Source organism: Pleurodeles waltl, chromosome 4_2, assembly GCF_031143425.1.
Source record: "Pleurodeles waltl isolate 20211129_DDA chromosome 4_2, aPleWal1.hap1.20221129, whole genome shotgun sequence".
NCBI classification, from domain to species: Eukaryota; Metazoa; Chordata; class Amphibia; order Caudata; family Salamandridae; genus Pleurodeles; species Pleurodeles waltl.
The window spans coordinates 448388833-448411648 of record NC_090443.1 but is presented as its reverse complement, the minus strand read 5'-3'; the positions used below and the strand labels follow the sequence as shown (position 1 = coordinate 448411648).

The 22816-nt window shown below is 41.1% G+C and overlaps 1 protein-coding gene across 1 annotated transcript in view; it reads left to right on the top strand.

Annotated features, from left to right (window-relative positions):
• LOC138292902 (LIM homeobox transcription factor 1-beta-like) overlaps positions 1-22816 on the top strand; it is a 485502-nt gene that overhangs the window by 29296 nt on the left and 433390 nt on the right. The window contains exon 2 of the mRNA XM_069231774.1: positions 2420-2606. Within this exon, the coding sequence (XP_069087875.1) occupies positions 2420-2606 (187 nt within the window). The remainder of the gene's footprint in view (positions 1-2419; positions 2607-22816) is intronic.

Below are 22816 nucleotides of genomic sequence, written 5' to 3'. Positions count from 1 at the left end.
TAACGTGAACTCTGAAAATGTGTCTAAAACAGGAGTGATAAACATTATTTTTTTCATATTCATATCATAAACATTGTTTTGTGTGTACATAAAAGGTATAAAAAACATTATTATTTGTTTCATTTCTATATATGTCTCTTCTTCCTCTATTATAGCCAACATTTTGGAAAATGGCAGAAGGGTTTCTCTGAGGAGTTCTTTTCTGTCTCTATAAGACTACTTGACCCACAAAACCTGTTTTGACACCAAAATGAAGTATATAGGTCTCATGATTCCTGAAATATTATATCATCACTGCAACACATATGCCATTTTTAAAAATGTTATCCAGAAATATTCGGCCCAGAACAGCAATGTCTACCCAAGCTAAATTACTTCTCTAATGATCCACAAGCACAAATCAAAAATGAAAATCTCTGTACAACATTTTTCTATGGAGATATATCATCAGAGGGCTGGATTATCAGTTACAGGGGTTTTCACTGGCACACAAAAGCAATTTCAAAGTAGGTTTGCTCATTCTCACAACAGAAGCAAGTTAATGTGCATTTTTTCCTCTTAGTAACATTCTCCTGTTAAAATTAGGCAGGTATTTTACTGATTTGTTCAAAAAAAGAGAAATAGTTCTTGCAGTTAGAACTATGACTTTTTAACTAATGACTTTTAAAGAAATCTTTTAGAGTTCATACATTTTCCTGTTGTAAGTGGAGGAAGAATTTCTCTTACAGAACAAAAAGAATTGACCCCTGAATCTGCCTTATGGACAAAATGCTATTTTCGGAATCACATCCATTTGCCTGAACCATTAATACCAAACATACATTACTCATGTGGTTCAAAGCAATGTATTTGAATTCGCAAACATTGGTAACTTACACATTGGAGTAGGTGCATTAGTGTCCTGTCTTGGCCCAAGATGGACAGATCCAGGTCTAATTTCAATAGCCACAGTGGCCTAGAACTTACTTCCTATTTAGATCAGAAGTATTTAACTTTATCCCACCACATGGTTAACCTAAAATCTTGGAATAGATCCAGTCCTCAGAGACCAACTTTATACACCACAGGAGCTGGAGTGACTTATTCATGGACTAATTTAATACATTTTCTCAGAGTCTTTGTGAAACAGTCGCTTAATAATTGGTTCCACTCACAGCACACAGCAGGACCAGCTTTAGAGCAGTGCTGCCGCACCGGGTACTGACCTGATTTGGCGGGGGCTGACCTCAGGGGGGCGCTGTGTTTAGTATTAACTTAGAAACTTGCCTTTTAAAAGTGCCTGCCAAAAAGTTCCTTGTGCATCCAGCCTCCAAGAAGCAATTAAAATGTCAAGATACCTTTTGTGATTAATGTTCCTGCTAGAGAGAGAGATAGGAGTTTAGGCAGCTTTGACTCACCATAAAGTAGCGTAGAGAGTTAAGATGCCTGCTGCAAAGAACAGAACTATATTTTATGTGGCTAGCTGATTGGATTAGTAAATCCAGTCTTTACAAGCGCTCTAAAACAAATGAATGTTTGTGAAAGGGGGGCTATGGAGAGATGAGGGGCACATTTACCGGGTGGTAGTGAGGGAATCCGAGGAGGTGGTCATAGGGTGGGGGGCGCCAAATAAGACTGTTGCCCTGGGCGCCACCAGTGCCAAAGCCAGTCCTGGCACACAGTCCTTAGAAAAGTGACAGGAAGTGGCTGTCCACCTCCAATCTTCGTTGCAGATCCCTTCTCCAGATGTGGTGACTTGCTGGTAGGGTTTCTGAAGGCATTCCCCATACAAGACTGACAAATCAGAGAGAAAGAGAGTATCTATGCCAGAACTTTCCAATATACATATTTTCTACCGGAAGCGTGTCTGTGTCTGTAGAGTCTCCTAGACCTGGAATGATAATCTGATGACTGCAGCTGCTTAGAGTAGTATATAATATAATTTATCACTATGTTTCCCAACAAAATATGTTCTACACTAGTTGTTTGTTTCGTTTCTTTATGTTATGTTGATGGACCACCAGTATTGTGCTGTTATTGACACGGTATTGAACACTCAAATATCTTACCCTGACATCCTTTAGGAAATAACTCAGATTGCACTCCCTAGGTTAGTGAGGAACAGGTGTTCAGATTTCTGTTTGCGCATTACCCTCTAGCCCTTGGTTGATTTCTGTGCCCACCCGAAGGTACCAAGTTGCTGTGGTGTGGCAGTGCCACCAGAGTACCTCCTGGTGTTACACGGCATACTCAGCTATCCTTTGACAAACACAAAATACTGTGCGAAAAAATTAAAATGTCCTGCAGAACAGCTGTATTTTTTGCTTTTGGGGGGAAAAGGACGTGTTGCTGAAAGTTTGTTATGTGAAGCATTTTCAGTCATTGAAACCAGCTCTTTGGGTGATTACTGAGCATCATCAATATTTTCTGTACTTGCTAGGCCCGGAGTCTAAGATGATCGAACTATGCGCCGGCTGTGACTCTCCAATCTCGGACCGCTTTCTCCTGCGAGTCAATGAACGATCCTGGCATGAGGCCTGTGTGAAGTGTGCTGCCTGCCTCCAGCAGCTCTCCGGCACCTGCTTCTGCCGCAACCGACAGCTGTACTGCAAGCACGACTATGAAAAGTAAGGTCAACTTTTTCTTGTCTGCACTCAGCCCACTACTGCAGGCTTTTTTCAACACACATGCTTTTTTAGGACTCCGTAAAAAGTAAGGAAACCATTGTGAATTATGGTAGCAGAACACATATATGAACCAGAAAAAATAACTAGCCGTCATATACAACAATGCATTGACAAAATATAGTAATCATCACATCACTGTAAATAAAATACAGCAAAATTACCATTCCATAAATATGCATATAAAATGTATTTGTTCATTAGATGCCATCAGCCTAAACTAAATGCCATTAAAAACTCTTGTTTCTGGGAAGAACGACAAACATATCTTTTGCATGAAAAAGTACAACGGATAGTCCTTTAGAACGGGTTCTGAAAAAATGTGTCGCATGTAGTCATTGAAAGCTCAACAATGTTAAAAACGAACACGTCTATCAGAGCCATAAAAACCTGAGCTTAACTATATTTTAAGCTTTCTCGAACACATGCATGTTTTAAATAAAAATGCGATTTTATGGTCTATTGAGGTCTTGTTCAGTAAGGCAGCGTCTACAAGGCAATTCATGTTGGAGGAATTCAAATATTATCAATTCCATATCAATCCCAATTTGACAAACTTTTATTTTTACATGATTCTACTGAATAAATAATTGTGCATATCTCAAATTCAACCACTCAGATCTCTGGGAAGAGTTTGTAACACGGCAGTTTTGCTAGGAGCAAAATTACTATTTTGAAAATGTAAAACATTTCTAGTATGAATATGTACCAACCGCATTAGTTAATAGGTCTTTGTTATATCTTTGTCCAAAGGAGTAGGATAGCTAAGTAAACAAAACGGTAAATTCTAAAATCGTCTTTCAGAAACAATCCGGACAGAATTTTGAATTCAGTATTATTCAACAATGGCTGCTTCATTCTGCTGTACAAATGGAGTTTTTGCATTTAGCTTCATGGTTCCACTGGTATACAGTAGGAAGCACTCATTCCTATATTAGTATTTCAATAACTTCATTATATTTACAATATAGCACTAGTTTGCTACTTATATTAAATCACAATTACGAAAATGGCATCATTACAATGGTGAGAGTATCCTACGGGGTAGATACTGATGTAAAGTTTACATCATAGCAAAAATAAACAGATCCGTTTTGCACCATTTTATCTTTTTGCAATCTTTTATTGCTTTTTATTCAATAAAAATATAAAAACATGATGAAGTGTGTATTTCTGGAATAGCACAATGTCCAATAAAGTGAACTTATGCTAACAAGAGCATGCTAGAATAAACTGGAAACATTCTCCACGAACATAGACACTCTCAACATACATTTTAAAAAATCCAGATAATTTAAAAAAGGTTTCATGACTGATTCTTTTTTCTGAATTACACATGGATAGATTGTCTAGCAAGTCACATTTTTTATGTTCCATTGTGTACGATTTATAAAGCATGCATCGTGGGGTATAGGCATATAAGGCCTGCTTCAATTCATAACGGAGCAAACTGTTTTGTCTCAGTCGCACCTAGGCCTTGTCTTTCACGTCTGAAAAATGGAGGAAAAAAAGAGTTTCCTCTATATTTATTGTGTAAACATGCAAACAGTACAAATGATTATGTACAGTCATTTGCCCTGTTTTGACCTTATCATATGATATGACGTACTGACTGGCGTATTACATCTATACAAAGCATTCTACTCGGAGTTAAAATCTCAAATCCCCCGATGCATAGTGGGCCAATCAATGGTTATTCATTGCTTTCTTTCAGAACGTTGTTTTATGTCTTTGTTAACATGTGATAGAAACCTAAGTTGTGTTCTCTAGTCCAAATGTAAAGTCAGATTACTTGCGGTATAATAAACACCTGGTGGAAAGATTAGTAGATGATATTTAGATTTTTAGATAATATCTAAAAGCATGATTTTTTAAGGTATTCAGTCAACTCAGCAGATAAATGTGAGTCACAGATTGGAATGGACTTAAAAAACTGTGGGGGTCATTCCGACCCCGGGGACCACGGAAGCACCGCCAACAGGCTGGCAGTGCTTCCCAGCCCATTCTGACCACGGCGGTAAAGCCGCGGTCAGAAAAGGGAATCTGGCGGTTTCCCGCCGGATTTCCCCTGCATGGGCTGAATCTCCATGGTGGCGCTGCAAGTAGCGCCGCCATGGAGATTCCGACCCCCTTCCCGCCACCCTGATTCTGGCGGTTTTTACCGCCAGGAACAGGATGGCGGGAACGGGTGTTGTGGGGCCCCTGGGGGCCCCTGCACTGCCCATGCCACTGGCATGGGCAGTGCAGGGGCCCCCTAACAGGGCCCCATAAAGATTTTCACTGTCTGCATTGCAGACAGTGAAAATCTGCATTGCAGACAGTGAAAATTGCCTATGTAGTGGTCGGACAGCCACCTTCTGACCGTGCCGGTTGCGCCACGGTCGTACTGCCAGCACCACCAGATTTCCTCCACAGAAGGGGCTGGAGGTTCTAATCTGCCAGGGCAGTGCTGCACACAGTGCTGACCTAGGGATTACGAATCCCTTTTCTGCCGGTGATTACATGGCGGTTGCCCTGCCATGTAAATGCTGGCAAAGACAGGGTGCAGGAGGCACCAGGGGGGCCCCTTCACTGCCCATGCACTTAGCATGGGCAGTGTAGGTGCCACCCAGGCCAGCCCTGTCGCGATGCAAACTATCTGTTTTGCAGACAGTGAACATTGCAACGGGTGCTGGTGCACCCTATGCACAACGGCACTGCCGCCAGCCCTGTTATGAGCTGGAGACAATGCTGTTGGGCGTTTCCCGCTGGGCCAGTGGGAAACTCTTAATGGGGCCAACTGGGACTTCAGCGGACTGGCTTTTCCATCTGCCGAAGTTGTAATGACTCCCAAAGTGTGGTGTGGTTTAGTATATTTGTAAAGCAGTGGGACCAGCCTCAATCTAACACGTTTGTGCATTTTCTACACGTATTGATCATGTGGCTTTCAAAAACGTGGTTACCCAATAAATGCTCCAAGCCACCTGCATGACATAAATGGACTCGGCATTGAAATGGTCCAAAGCTGGCAATGTTAACTTAACGTGCTAATTTTCTGCAACTGCACGTTTTGGTAATGCTGCCTGTAATACCAATTGCTAAATGTGTGACTGCTACAAAGGATGTTCTGGGGCACATTCTCAGGCTGTGATGGTACACTAGGCTCTCCAGAGAACAGGCCCACTCTCATGCACGGGGCTTGAGTACTAGACCAATTTATGAGCCACATCATGGAACACCTCTATGGTATCTGTATTTGATGGCACCTATGGTTTCCTGTGACTAAGTGGAGAAGCTTACTGGATACATTTTATTAACTACACCCCACTAATTAGTACACATCAGTATCATTTAGTAAGGATTCTTTTGTACTTTATGTGACTGCTCCACTTAATGCTATTGTACCGATCAGTGACATACCCCTGGTCCTTTCTAGTTTCCAGTGTTCTTCAGAGGTAGCACAGTTTATTTCCTAGCATTCTTTTAATTGTGAAAGGATTTGTCATTCTATTAAATAGGTTTAATGTTCTTTTTGGTCATTTTCTAGGCAAAGAAGAAACGTTTTTAGCAAAAAGCAGAAGTGGTGCATGAGAAACTGATGATTGGGAAAGTAGGAGAATTTGTTTTTAATCCTTTCTTCTCTTGATGACCGAGATCATGAGACCTTGTTCAAATCATCTGATATCTCATAACTGACCTTACCAATGTTGGAATTCTTAGCATTAGGCTAATCTTTGCTAGTAAGATGATTTCAATACACATAAGTGTGAATAAGAAAGAGACTAAGGATTTAAAGAGAGGTTAAGAGATGGGTGATAAGGTGGCCATGTATTGTAAGGAATAACATACAACCTGCCAAATGTTAATGTCGCTCAGATTGCTTTGACATTATAAAGCAACATGCTTTTTGGTCTTATTGCTTTGTAAGGTCACGTGAATCCTCTGTAAATGCAAAAATCCCTGTGCCATATGGTGGCGGGTGCTTTATCTTACAAGGAGGTTTGAAAAAGGAGCATAAACTCAACGAATAAAGTTGTTGATTTCGGTAGCTCTCATGATTTTCAATTATACGACACAAAGGAATGTGGCCATTGTTTTTAACTATTGTGATGTCACAACATCATACAAGTGTATTGATTGGATCCCAATGTGATATCACAGGGTATGCAGACGATTTGGACTGTATCTCCCTGAGGTTCCACACAACTGGAAGAAATGGGGCAAGAAGTATTGTTTCTGATGCCAAGTTACATCTCTTCAAAACATGTAACTTTACAGTTACACTTTTGAGTACTTTTACTACTTTTGACAGTTCACAAAATCCTGATGCAATGTTATTCAAAGGTTTAGACTTGCACATCACCACCCCCTGAAAAAGGGTGTGGACCCAAACTTATAAGTTCAAGTTACTACTGACAAAAAACAAACAGTTGTAAGTTCAGCCTACACTTAGCCAACAACCTGTACTGCACCACCTTCCCATAGAAATTAAAAAAGCTAAGTACTTAAAATAAAAGCCCTTAGAAAATAATGTTAAATTAGAATATTAAAAAAATATAAATAAGCATAATTTAATGTAATATATATATATATATATATATATATATATATATATATACGGTTCCAGAGACGTGCAAGTTAGGAAATAGAATTTTTAAAAACCATACAAATTCACTTAAAAAAACCCATAGGTTACAGGGATGTTATAGTTAGGCTTACATTTTTAATGTACATAACCATAGAAATTCGTCTGTTATAGTTAGAGTTATCTCAAGTAACTGTAACTTGTGTCCTAAGGTAACTATAACTTGTGCCTCTGCCATGCACAGTTTTTTTGTCAAAGATTGACTGCAAATATTACACTGATATTATCACTGATGTTATCAAAGATGTCATGAGTGCCATATTTTGTGGGTTATTTAGCAGTGCATGGCAAGGGCACTATAAATTCCCTATAACATTTGTTTTTTCAGTGAGTTCCTATGTTTTTTTTAATGTAAAGCAATTTTCATTACTATCCGTTAAACCAACTACCTCCACACACACCCTGTGGCCAACCACCCAACCCCATGCTGTACACAGTCTTTGGCCATGCGCAGCGGGAGTTGGCCGCAGGTCTGCATGGCCCCACTCTCCCAGGCCACATTCCCTGGGGCCTACTACATTTCCATGGCATGGCATGGCATCACCTCCTCGGTCCCATCTCGGCCCCAGGGGATGTTGGATGCATGGTCCCACTCTCCCAGTCAGTTTTGACTCCGGGGACCCCGTCTCCTGGGGTCCAGCCTTCTAAAATATTTTTTTTGGAAGGGGGACCGCAATGCCCCCTACCCTGGTCGATTTTGACCCCAGGGACCGCACCCCCTAAGGCCCGGAGTTAACCTATTCCATTTTTTGGGAGGAGGGTCAATTGATCCCCCCTGGGCTGATCTCAGCCTCCTGGACCCCATCCTCCAGGGCCTGGCCTAAACATTTTATTTTTGGGGGGTGAGGGTGGCCACGGGGCCCACTCCCGCCCCAGGACGACCTCCGCCCAGGAACTCCATCCCCCGGGGCCAGACCATGTCATCTGGGTGTCCCCACAGCACCCATTCAAAATGGTTGAGGACCACGGGGGAAGCCAGAAGGTCCTGCAATACCAGTTGGCTCCCCACCTCCTGCGGGAGCTGGCATTGCTGTCATAGAGAAGGTGCAGCTCCCCCGTTGTTAGGGCAATTGTATCCTTTGTTCCGTTGCCTGCATCTCTGCAGGCAGGGAAACAGACAAAAACTTCAGCTCGCAGCAAGTGGGAGCTTGCTTTGAGTGGAGTGTTTGCTGTGACTTGGCGGGGAACTGTCAAAGTTCTTTCCAAGTCAGGGCAACCAGGTATGTCCCTGGGGTGGGCACTCCAGCACATAACAGGAGCCAGCCCTGCGGGCTGGCAGTCTCCAGGGCCATTTATGGCTCCTTGAGGGGGGCCACATGGCCCCCTTCAACTTATACAGCCCCGGGGAGGTGGTGGTCCCTGGGGCCAGGGGTCCGTGACAGACCCCCTTCATTATTTAAATTCAGCCCTGGAGAGGTGGCAGTCCCCAGGGCTGTGGGGGACTATGCAGCCCCCCTAATTAACATGAATAACCCTGGGAAGGTGGTGGTCCCTGGAGCTGTGGGGGGGATGTGCGGCCCCCTGCATACACAATGTATTTTGCCCTGGGGAGGTGGTGGTCCCTGGGGCTGTGGGGGGTGGCAACGGGCCCCCGCATTCCTTTGGAATTATGCCCTGGGGAGGTGGTGGTCTCTAGGCTGCAGGGGGCTGCATGCCCCCCACTTTCATAGTGAATTAAGCCCCAGGGAGGGTGCGGTACCCGGGGCATGGGTGGGCCTGCTCATAACAATAATAAGCCTGGTGGAGGTGGTGGTCCTCGGGGCATAAAAATGCCCTAGGAGGGGGACCCCTGGTGCCCCCTCCTTTATTTTTGCATGCCCACCCTGGTGCTTTAAAATAAACAAGCTCAGGAGACCACATTTTTTTTTTTTTTACATTTTTCCTGCAGATTCAGGGCCCCGTAGAGAATTCACTGCAACATTTTTTTTTTGTATTACTTTTTTTTTCCCCCTTTGGGAACCAAGCACCAGAGCTAAGTGGTCAGGACAACCCTACCCTGCCCCTTTTTAATTTTTTACCCTTTTTTCTGGGACTGGGGTGAAGCGGAGTCCCAACATGGCTGCCAATCAGAGCTCTGCAGATCGCTGCACGAGCTTGTTATTATTTGCAAATCCTTTGCACCTCTAGATATCTATATTTCTTTTTCTCTTAATATTTACTAAATAAACTTCTGAATGGATTTACACCAAACAACAAAGAGGCTTCTGTCTGGACCAAAAGCTACCTTTCTGCCAAACTTAGTGTAATTCCGTCCAGCAGTTTGGGCTGTAGTCGTGTTCAAAATCCCTATGGGAATTTTAATGGGAAAAACACTTTTTTTACCCCCTTTTTTCTCAGCCCCGTTTAACAGATCACCCTGAAACTTCCTATGTACATGATTCTCGGCAACATTTAAAAAAAATAATTGTGAGGAGTCGTCAAATGGTGCCAAAGATATTGCAAGCCAAAAAATGTTTTTTCTATGGACAAGTGGTCCTAACTATATATATATATATATATCTTCCTCAAGGCTATGTTGCATACTGGCGTGCTCCCGAATGTCGGAGGTGGCCCCAGCGAATTCCACATCCAACAAAAAAAACTCTTGAAACTGCAGAATAGTTCGGCACTCCAGCAGGCAGTTGTCAGAAGATAGTTATAGTTAGGACCTAGTTTCTTTAGGAAAAGCGTTTTTTGTTTTGCCAATAATTTTGGTGCTGTTTGACGAATCTTCACAACATTTTCAAACTAGTACGACAGTCAATTCAGCTGTTGTGTTGAAAGTTTCTGGGTGATTCATGCAGATAGGGATAAGAAAAAGGGTCGGTCCCAAAATGCTTTGTCCTTTGTGCAGTTTTCATAGGGATTTTTAGACACGACTGCAGTCCGAATTGCTGGATGGAATTACACCCAATTTGTCAGAAAGGTAGCTCTTGGTCCAAAATCTGCCCTTTTTGTGATTTGGTGTAAATCCGTTCAGTAGATTTTTGAGATATTAAAGGAAAAAGAAAAAGAAATATAGATACCAGTCAATATGATAATTATTGTCTTCTTTCTGGCATTTCAATTAATACAAAAGCTACTTTTTTAGATATATTGTGTAAGTCTGATACTACTTTGAATACATAGAATTTTGTTGGCATGTTGACTGGTGTTTTGATGTAGAGGTCCTTTTCTTATCACACTTTTAGGTGCTTAGATGTGTTCACACGTAGTTGGTGTGTGGTATCACATTGGATTTTAAAATTCACTTTTTGGTGCAAGATGGTAGATTGGTCAAAGTATTGATGGAAAAACAAGTGATATTAAGAAATGATATGATTTGTTTTATCAGCCTTGATAAAGTCCCGCTTGGGACGAAACACGTGTCGGCTGAATTGGATTATGGCTGAATTGGATTGTTGATCTACAAATTTATTTTCTACATCGGTCTGAAATGGATTATTAAATTACATGTCGATCTTCCACATTGGATGACAAGAACTTTCAGTGCAACAAACCAATGAATTGGACATTACTCGGCTACTGATGAACTTATTGCAGCATGAGGCTTGGACATTGCCAAAACACAAAATACGAGGCTGTGACTAAGTCATAGGTCTTGGGACAAATGTGTGGTGTTCTTGCTTATATTTGACTTGGCTTTATTATATATTTCTTGTTGGTCTTTCACAAATCTTTTGTTGTACACATGCACATTTTATAGATATGCTTGGTATTAAAAGTATTGTAACAGTACAGTCTCGGATACATCATACACCATTGTCTTACAGCGTAGGTCTATTTTTCTCTTAAATCACAGTACGACTATTTATCAAATTTCTCAACAGTATTATGGATTCCATGTATTGAACTAGAAATTGTAATCCCTTTCACTTGTTTAGGTGTGCTCCATTCCTAATTTGAGCTATAAGTTGTTGGTACAAGTTCTCTTGTCCCAGAATACATGTTTGACAACAGGCATGTTCAGAATGTATTGAGCACCAATACTATACTCTACACTAATGGGATTGTGAGGCCATATAGCAAGGTTTTCTGTCGTCATGTTAGTTAGTGGAACTGACAGTCCCTGTGCTGATTGGCTGCCAACACTTCAACCACGAAGTTTTGGCAGTCATTTTGGGACTTTGATTCAGCCGAGCCCCCTCCAAACAAAAACGAATAATAAAGAACTCCTAGACCTGGTTCTGAGGTCCCCCAGGGGCCCCACCAGTGCAAAAAAGCTGTTTAAAACATTTTTTGGCTGAAACTGCAGTAGATCCGCAGAGCTGTAGAATTTTGTTTTAAAACAAGGGTGGGGTACTGGGGCATGGCAAAATGAAAAGTGGGTGGGGGGCTGTTTCGGCTGTATGCCTTCAACTGGCCTCATAAAGAATTGCAATGGACACCATTTTATCATACAGTCTTTTCTCTATTACATTGGCCCCTAAACACTAGAACAACAACCTACAGTGTTTCCATGGCCATAGGTTTCCACCATTTTCCTAATATCCACATATTTACATTCTCAGTTGGAAAAATGTTTTGGAAAATGTCTTTGTATTAAATTTATAATTCCCCCTTTATTATTCCTCTTTTGAAATGCTATGATATATAATGTATAATGTTGCAGGGTGCATAATCAATATAACAGTCTTGCAATAGAGACTAAAAGATTTTTTGTTTTTTTTAAACTCTAACTGTAACAGTACATCCTAAAGTGTATAATACGTATGTAAACATTAACAAGCAATTAAGTACGCCTCCCATATGTAAATATTTATTGTTGTATTTCAACCCTTTATCCAAACTCCTCAATACACATAATTGTTATTCCATTCCAATATGGGGCCAGAAGATGATTACCCTGAATTCAGAGTACTTCTATATATAAATGTAATACCATCATGTATATAAGAATCTGTAGGAATTGCACGGTTCCTTGCACTGGGCGTCTCAAAGTAAAGAGGAAGGGAGCAAAAGAGATAAAAGTGCTGTGTGCTCAAGTAAAATACCATATGCCATTTTTCATATATATCGCTATACATTCAATAAGATAAAGTGCTATAATGTTCAAGTATGTCCCAGAAAACTCATAATTCCTTGCAAATCCCAGAGTTTCATAAACCTCCCTATTTGGGGCTAAAGAGAGCATGTCCCAAATTCTCATCATTTGTAATCAATCCCAAGGACCCCAAAGAAAGAGGAAGAGAGCAGAAGAGATGAAAGTGCTGTGTGGTTAAGTAAAATACCACATGCCATGTTTCTGATACATCCCTATACACGCAAGAAGATAAAGTGCAATATATAAATTCCAAGTATGGCCTAGATAACTCATATTTTCTCGCAAATCCCAGAGTTTCATAAACCTACCTATTAGGGGATAAAATGAGCATGTCCCAAATTCTCATCATTTGCAATCAATCCAAAGGAGAAAGGGGGATACAGTACTTTATAAGGTGCTCTAGTATGTCGCTAATAATTCATAATTCTTCACATATCAAAAGGTTCTAATGCATCTGAATTAAGAAAATAAAGAAAACCTATCTAAAATTATCATCATACACAAACCATTGAGCTGTGGTACAGAGGAGCTAGAACCTACCCAATAAGTAGAGGGGTCCCATTATAAATGAATATATAATTCAGCATCTTATTTGTGACCCTATGGAGCTTCTGTTCCCAGAGATAAAATAAGTTGTGATTCTTGTCTTCCTAATTGATTCTCCCTGTTGCCACCTCTTACAGGAGCTTTAATGTGTTTAATTTCATAGTATCGAACAGTTGTCAATAAACGCTTATGATGTTGTTCAAAGTGGCAAGCCATTGGGTTATTCTTATATCCATTACTAATAGCCCTAATTTGCTGTAAAGTTCATATTTTCAACTTCTTAATTGTGTTCACCACATAGTTTGTCACATCTACATTTTAGGACATATATTACATGGTCTGTGTTGCAAGTAATTCTATATTCAATTGTGACCATTTGACCCTCAAAAGTTCGCTAGCTCTTGCAGTTCAATCCATAATGACAAGCTTTGCAAGAGCTGCATTTAACAAAGCCTTTCATGTTATTGGATAACCAATCTTTGTCAAATGTTTCACTGTCAAAGTGGCTGGAAGTCAACAGATCTCCCAGTGATTTAGTTTTCTTCGATGTTATCCGGGGTCCAGTCTCCATAATATTTTTTTATGCTGGATTGTGCCATACTATACTCCAAAAAATTATCTTTACTTTATTGTCCTTTTCATTTATATCAGTACATTGTGGAAATAAAATCTGTTCCCTCCTTTTCTCACTAGCTCTTCTGTTTGCATTTTCCAGTCCACTCTTGGGATAACCTCTCTCAATAAACCTTTTTAGCATATCACCTATCTCCTTATGAAATTGTTCATCAGTTGAACATATCCTCCTAGCCCTCAACATGTAACTATATGGAATGCTGCATTTAAGGGCATTAGGGTGGCCAATTTTAGCATGTAACAGAGCATTTGCAGCAGTTGGTTTCCTATGTATTTTCATTGCCAACTGATTGTCAGTCACATTTAACTCCACATCCAAAAAATCACAAAGGGTCTGGCTCCAAATACTTGTAAACTGGAGATTGAGGGCATTACAATTTAATTTCTCAAAAAAGGAGTTCAGGTCAGTTTCATCCCCTTACAATAAAATGAAAAGGTCATCTATGAATATAGTTTGTAGTATAATCTCACAAAGAGCGTTCTCATTCTCTTCGGCCTAGGCCACTTCCTTCTCCCACCACCCTATAAACAAATTTGCACAGGTTGGGATGAAGGATGTGCCCTTTGCTGTCCCATATTGCTGTAAATAATATTTGTTGTTTAAAATGAAACCAATATCTGTAAGGCAATACCTCAGCATCTCCAATAACATTTGGGTATGGTCATATAGCTCAACAGATCTCTCAAAAACTGTATACATGGCCGGAATCCCATATCATGATCTATGGAAGTGCATAATCCTGTTACATCTAATGTGACCATTATATATTCTCATTTCCATGGAATTAGATACAAATTTCTCAAAAGGTCTGTTGAGTCCTTTAAATAGGAGGGCAAATTGCTGACCTACTCCTGTAGAAATAAATCCAGATATCGCAAGCTATTCTTCAAAAGGGACCCAACTGAGGTTACAATAAGTCTTCCTGGTGGGTTCTTTATACTTTTGTGTCTCTTTGGGAGGAGATAAAAGGTGGCAATTTTCACATTTTTCACCCACAAGTATTGGAATTCCTCCCTTTCCAAGAGGTTATGGTCCAACCATATTTTTAATTTTAGATGGTATTCCTTTTCCAATTTCTTCATAGGATTAGTCGAGAGACACATGTAGTGCACAGTATTACTGAGTTGTCTTCTTGTCTTCTGATAAATATATACTTTGGTCAATCAGGTCGACATGACCTCCCTTATCTGAAGGTTTGATGATCAAAGAGGAATCGTTCTTCAACTCAAGAATATCTTTCCAATCCTTTGTTGAAAGATTATTCTTCTTTGGGTGATTTCTTAGTCTACTCAGATTTTATACCATCAACTCTTAAAAAAGCATCAATTTGCGATTACCGTGGGGTAATTGAGGGCAGAATTTACTTTTAGATCTCAAGCCACTCCCTATCTAATGGTTTGGTTTGAAGCCCATATCTATCAGAGCATTCCTCTTGAAATTACTTTTTCCTAATTCTTGATTTCCTGCTTCACCCGTAACATTGATATTTATTATGCCCCCTTTCATTATCTGTGCAGTATCTTTCATACCTTCCATACTTTCCATTATCAAGTCACGGATGGCAACAAGATCACGGATGTCAGATATTTTAAACATCAATGGTTTAGATTTCACATTGGGTCTAGTAGTCGTTGTGCTACTCTTCATCTGCTGGACCTTATGAAGTTTTAATTTCCTTGTATATTTATACAACTCAATTTTGCAGTCGATGAAGTCCGGTCGTGATGTCGGCCAAAAGGGAAGGCCTATGTTGAGCAACCTTTCTTGGTTCTTGTTTAATTTAGACGGTGAAATATTTACCACAAAAGATTTTGTATCAGCTGTCTCTTTATTATGCATCAATTCTATTTGTGACCTTTGGTCTTTCCTTGTCCTCTTCCTCTTGCCCCTCCTCATCCTGCAGTTTCTTTTCTGTAATTTTGCTGCATCCTGCCGCCCCATCTTGGTAGGTCGTCATTCGCAGAAGTCTGAGTTCTCTCTATATATACATACATCCAACTAAAGTTCTCAGTCTCCAAAGTACAGCCACAGACACTCTTCCAGAGTTGTAAAAAGTGATTCATTCCATATAAGTGCTCCCCAGCTGATGCTTCAGCTTATGGATAGATAGATAGATAGAAAGATAGATAGATAGATAGATAGATAGATAGATAGATAGATAGATAGATAGATAATTGTCTAAAGTGAAATTCTTTTATTTTATCATCTCATTCGTGCAAAACATGTCAGACTCGTTTCAGCTACTGCCTTCAAAAGGACCACAGAGTCTGTGGGTTAGCTAGTCTTTTCAAAGTGACAATGTGCAGATTTAAAACCACATACTAGTTACAAACCAACAGCTAAGGGGCTAACCCCTACAGAAATGACATAACGTTTCAATCAATGTTTGACTTCTCATAGTAATAGTTGCTAAAAATATCAGCCAAACTATATATAAACCATACTTATTCTTGACTAATAAAATATTTTAACAGCCTTCAATTTTCATAAAATATAGGTACATTATTTTTTAATGATCCTATAAACTGCTTTTAATAATTAATAATAATTATTTATTCAAATTTTAAAAAATGTATTTTTTGTGTGGTGGGAATTTATTTTTTATTTAATCTTTATAACAGTCCCTGTAATTTAGTTGAACACATTTATGTTAATTGAAGATTTGATTAAAAATTAAGTTAATAATCTTGTAGCATTTATTTTACATTTAAAATATGTATACAAATTAATTTCCAATACTAGTTAAGCTAAAAATAACCATTATTTATCTGGAATAGAAGTGACATCAAGCACGGTGTAGCGTTGGCCCATGCAGAACAGAGGGCAGGGTCCACTGCTCAGGGAGCATCTTTTCGGCACTAAATCTATCAATATATGTGAGATATGGGAATATTAGTTGCCCATCACCACATTCTGCAGGGAGGCCCCATAATTTTGCATTCGTCCTCTGAGTTGACCCATACAACACCCTATGCCTGTCTGCAATCTTCTATTTGCTACTGAGGCCCTGGAGTATGGGGCAGACAAGACATAAAAACTCTGGAGAGAATTCAAAATAAAGTCTTAACAATCACCCATAAACCCTTAGAAAACAAATCTCCTCCCCATTAAGGGAAAGCCATTTATTATTGTTGGACCTGGCCCTTTTTGCAGGGTTACCCCCAAACTTGTTTTCCTCCTATTGTTTCTGGCCTGTTTTTGTTGGCTTTAGGACTCTGGGCACTTTACCACTGCTAACCAATGATAAAGTGGAAATGCTCTCTGTCTAAAATGTATTGGTGATTGGTTTGTCCATGATTGGCATATTTGATTTACTAGTAAGTCCCTAGAAAGGAGCACTATGTGTGCCCAGGGTCTGTACATCAAATGCTACTAGTTGGCCTGCAGCACTGATTGTACCACTCACATGAGTAGCCCTGCAAACATGACTCAGATCTGCCACTGCAGTGTCTGTGTGTGCATTTTTATACCCATTTGCAAAGCCCAACCTTTACTTTTACTACATGTAATTCACCCCTAAAGTAGGCCCAAGGCAGCCCCATGGGCAGGGGGCAGTGTATATAAAAGGTAGGACATGTACTGGTGTGTTTTACATGTCTTAATAGTGAAATACTGCTAAATTCTGATTTCATTATTGCAAGGCCTATCTCTCCCGTAGAGTAACATGGGGCTTGCCTTGAAATATCTTTTAAGTCAATTTCCCATTGGGAACAGATAGAGAGATGGAGTTTGGGGTCTCTGAACTCACAATTTCAAAAATACAACTTATGATGAAGTTGTTTTTTGAATTGTGGCTTTCAAAATGCCACTTTTAGAAAGTGGGCATTTTCTTGCTTAGCCATTTTGTGCCTCTTCCTGTCTGAGGAATACACATTCTGGGCCAGAAAGACAGATGGGCTGTTTGTGAATTCACTCTAAACGGTCACACGAAGGTAGCGGAGGTGTGCCCTGCATTCCCTGATGAGTCTTCCTGGTCCAGTGTGGTGGGAGAAGCTGACACCTACACCTGTAAAGGGCTGTGCCTGTCCTCACACAAATCTGTCGCCAACGCCATGGAGTGTGTCTGGGGCTAAGGCAGGGAAAGGCTCCTGCTCCTGAAAGATCCTTCTTGTGCACTAAAAAGAGTTTGCCTACTTCAAAGACAAAAATGGGTATGATTACTGGACCTCTGCCCCCACATAGTTAGAACACTTCAGGACTGAGGACCTTCTGCCAGGAAGAGTAGCTGGATGCTGTAGGAGGGACTGCCACTCTGCCTGTTGCTTTGTCGTGCTGGCCTGCTGCTTGCGGCTTCTGTCCTGGAAGTGAAAGGACTGGACATTGCTTTCTACATTCTGCTTTCCAAGGTTCTCCAAGGGCTTGAACTGAGCTTGCCTCCTGATCTCAGGTCCAAAGATATCACCTGCCAGCTCCTGGGCTCTCTTGCTGAGAGTCCTTACTTGCCAAGTGGTGCCAACTCCAGTTCCTGGGCCCTTGGAAGTGAGCTCTGGTGCAACTATTAAGAAACTAACCACATTGACTCCAGAGCAACTCCGGAACAAGTGCTGCTCATCGACTGCCTGCACCGGAGCTGTGGTCCCCACTGAGTGCAATGACCGTGACTTGCAACACAGGCCCAATGCCACAATAGCACATCAGAAGTCCTGCCTCAGCGTGAGGCCTGAGTGCCATGTCTCTGACGTCTGGGACACTTGACTCCGACTCTGCCTCAGCACTGGCGGCCCCGTGGGGTGATTGCAACACTACAAAGTCGATGCCTTAAGTCTTGACCTCCTGGATTCATCAACCCCACCTTGTCTTAAGGAACTCACACCTCGCCACCGACACTGCACCACCTTCCCTGCAACCGTAAGGAACCGACGCCTCACCACCCCTGCCTAGCAGGAGGGAACAGATGCCTCACCTCCCCGGTAGCAGTAAGGAACTATTGCTGCACCGGCAACACCTCACCTCCCGGTGCAATGTCATTGTTTCATCATTGTTTTCCAAGGTACCGTACTTGGGGTCTGCACGACTCCATGACCAGCCCACACTCCCTCGCAAGTGGTGTCGGACTGTTCATATCTTTGCTTGTGTATGTTTGATTTTTTTGTTTTAGTCTTGGTTTACTCAGATAAATATTGGCTATTTTTCTAAACTGGTGTGGGGTATTTTTGTGGTGTTTTCACTGTGTTACAGTCTGTGTGTGTGTGCACGTGTATGTGTGTACAAATACTTTACACATTGCCTCTTAGATAAGCCTGACTGCTTGTGTCAAGCTACCAGGGGGGTGTGCAGGGGTTATCTTAGCACTGTGATTCTCTTGCCCTGACTAGAGCGAGGGTCCCTTCTTGGACAAGGTGCAAACCACTGCCAACTAGAGACCCCATTTTTAAGAGTTATCAATCAAATCCAGAATCAAATTTATTGTATCTATGTCCTTCATAAATGTTTCTCTAATGAATATTGCTGGTCAGCAAGAGAGAAAAATAAAAAAAGATAAACAATGTCATGTCCACCATTCAGTTAAGCACATTCTCTTCAATGTCCCCACTAGGTAGTTTTAGTTAGGACCTAATTTCTTTTGAAAAGCTGTTGTTTACTTGCCTATATTTTTGGTGCAGCTTGGCGAATCTTCACAAACATTTCCACAAGAATTTGACAGTCACGTGAGCTTCTGTCTGGAAAGTTTCGAGGTGATCCGTCTAGCGGGGGCTGATATGAGGGGGATGAAATTAAGAGAATTCCCAATGGTAATTCCCATAGGAAAAATTGAACAGCAAAAGCGCCAAATCCACTGGACGGAATTACATCAAATTTGGCAGAAAGGTAACTCTTTGTCAGGAAAGGTCCCTTTTTGTTATTTAGTGTAAATCTGTTAAGTCGTTTTTGAGAAATTAAAGAAAACCAAATTTGTATACATAGGGACGCAAAGGATTTGTGACCCCTCCCGATCTCGTGCTGATATCCGATTGGCTGTCAACACTTCAACAAGGAACTGTTGGCAGCCATATTGGGACTGTAAATTAAAAAAGAATGCCCCTGTGACTTGGCCCACCCAGGGGCTTAAAAAAGACAAAGCATGGGAGGCTGTGCTTCATCTTTTTTAAGCCTCCGAGTGGGCCAAGTCCCAGGGGCATTCTTATCATAATGCAGGGAGGCCACCAGGCCCCCTCCCACTGCCCCGGGACCACCAACTCCCCAGGGCTTACAAGTAATATGCGGGAGCTATGCACCCCTCCTGCTGCCCCGGGGACCACCACCTCCATCCCGTGCACTAAGGTAGCTATAACTCGCACCCTCACCATGCACTGCTCGTTACCCCACAAATTACAGTACTCATGACATCTTTACGCTGGGCAGTATGCTGCGACATAAACCAAGGTTAGAGAATAATTTGGTCATTATTGGTTATTTTTGGGTTTTGGGATTAGGCTTGTGTTCTCATGGAAATCATTTTATATATTGTCTTACGTTTTGTGGTAGAATTTCAGTTAGGTATGATCGTTAGTGGGGGAAATAGAAGGGTATGAACTCGTGTAGTTGGTTGGCGGGATTAATAGATATGCCAGAGGAGGTTGACTGCTGTTAGATAGCAAGCAATCACATTCAAAGACGGAGAGATTGTGATTTTTAACATGAGGTGTGGGCAATGTACAGACATAGAATATTAGAGAATAAAGCAAACGCACATGGCTAAGAGTAGACTCGAGGATTACAACATGCAGAGGATGCAAAGTATGAAGAGAGCCATTTGAAAGTAGAAAGGAGAAGCTGCAATTGGAAATTATGTCAATATTGGCTATTGGTGCAGGGATTAGGAATATAGAGGAGGCTTTTTGAAAGAGTATGCAATCTGAGGATAGAAAAGTACAAAGAAATAACATTATCTGCATGTGAGGTAGTGCTGCTGTGCGAGGAGCATTTGATAGGCACTAGAATCAGGCAAACAGTTGGTGCGCTGCCAAACTAGAAAACTGCTTCATCAAGGACAGCAAATCAGCTCAGAGGTGGAGCCAAAAAATAATGGCTGGATACAGGAAATGATCAAGAGCCTTAGGCTGCCCATTAAGGCACCAGCAACTGGACGATCATACAAGTGTAAGCGAGTATACAGGGTAAATATTGCAAACTAAAAAAACTCGATTCTTCACATGCAGAAGTAGATGTCTTATTATGTTCACCCTTTAAGATTAGCTCATAGTATTACATTAAAATAGATTAATCAATAAGTTATTGATATCTCTACTTCCATTGGCCACTAGATTCCATTACTTGACTCCTCTGCATTTAGCTTTTGGTCACTTGTCAAAATAAAACACAATGGCTGCACAAAATGTAGTATAACTTGACAGACAGACATTCTAGAGAGAGTGTGGTAAGATGAGCAGCACTTACTGCTCAGTTTCTAAAGAAACTTCAATTGGACCATTTGCTTTAAGGGTATTTAATATCTGTGGCCTGTGAAGACAGACATTTCAGCTTCTGCTGGAAAGTCGTTGGTGGGAGCATTTGTTTTTTTACCATTGGCAAGTTTTCATCATTTCATGTGAGGTGGAAGTTTAAGTGTAAAAGAAACGGGGGCTTTCTATGGTTTCAATCTTGAAACTTCAATGTTTCAGTTCACATTCTCTTATGTCTTTGAAACTTTATGCGCTTTATAAACTATGTTTTGCGTTAGTTTTTGTTGCATTACACATAAAAATATAATTCGGATATTGCAATAGCATTTAAATAAATCAGTTGCTAGAAAAGTTTGCAGCACAGAACTCTTTCTGAAACACCCATTTGATTTATTTTCGTACAGTTCTTACAATGCAGTCTTACCCAGAACATTATTCGCGTGTAATTTGAAATTCAATGGGTATAGTAAAAGTGTTTAAGGTCAGTTGCACAAAGCTTTGTTGAGGTCATAAATGCCCCAATTCGTAGAATCGGGCAGTTTGCGACTGCAGAAGAGCTTTTCTTTATGTGCACACATCAAATTATGATCCGGCTACATGCCACTGATTCGCAATTTGTGTTTACTACCAAATAAGGATTTGGTATTTGAAAGGGGCATCCGTTCCAAGTATCAAATTGGGATGGTATGTATTAATGTTTGCGACTGAATTACAGTTGCAAAGCATCAATCTTTTACGACGACAAACTTGTAAAGGTAACCAATTTACAAAGTGGAAGGGCGGATGGGTCCCTTTGAGACCCCTTCCCCTTTGTGCTTGCTGAATGGCAGAGATTTTGTTATATCTTATAGCTAGCAGGATGACAGAGTCGCTTAAACGCTAGCCGCTGACGTCATCCGAGGACAGCTTGTCGGTAGTTTGCATCATGCTAAAGGAAACTATTCAACCTTTACTTCTTTTGAGGTTCGTAGGCAGTGCTTTAAATGGGCCGGTACTGTCCGGTACTGAGTACCGGCACCTTTTTATTTCTAGAGGGAGAGTATCGGGGCATCTCAAGAAAAACGTAATACTTTTAATTGGAGAGTACCGGTACTTCTCAGAAACAAGGAGGTACTCTGGCACAGAGTACCTACACTTTATTTTTTCCATTTCAAGCACTGTTCGTAGGTGATCACCACTGATGTGTTTACTTGCTACATATACTAGTCGCTCCGTTCAGAAAGGGCAGAAGGTGGTGTATGGGGGAGTAGGGAAAATGGTTGTTATTGTTACTGAAAAGCACTGATGAACAGGCATTTCGCGAATCTGCTATTCCGAACCTTTCAGATGGGCCAATAGGTGAAACTCTCGCCCATGACATACATTATGGTTTGTAGGCTAAGTGCTAAGATTCCTGCAAGACCTCCTCGGCCTTTCATACTTCCTATGTTGGTAACTTAACTGCCATTGTATTTGGTAATATGTAACCCGTCTAATTTATAGGCTTAGAAAAAGAACAAATGTGGTGTAAGGCATTGTAGGAAACAATGTATTGTATAAAGCAATGTTCGTGCTTCTCAGCCCGTTACACCATATGTCTAGTTTGACCTTGTGCCGGTACAGGATCATCTCTTACAAATGTGCAAAGGGAGCCCCTCTGATCCCCTTGCTGCGGCAACGCCAAGACTCTTGGACGGCTGAATGTGTGAGCTGAGGCGGTTCTGCAACAAACGCAGCAGCAAGAAAAGTGCCTCTGGCATGTTAACCTTTTCTGCACCGTATAACCCTGACACAATCGTCTTTTGGCACTTCAACAGCGTTGAAAACAATATTCTGTCTTACAAATGTTTCCCTCCACGAAAGGCTGAGGGTGGTGGGAGGGAACTCATGCTTTCGAAAGCAGCGACCACAGAGTAAAGTTTTTAGGAAAAAACGCATACTTTCACCCTCAATGTAACCTGCGAA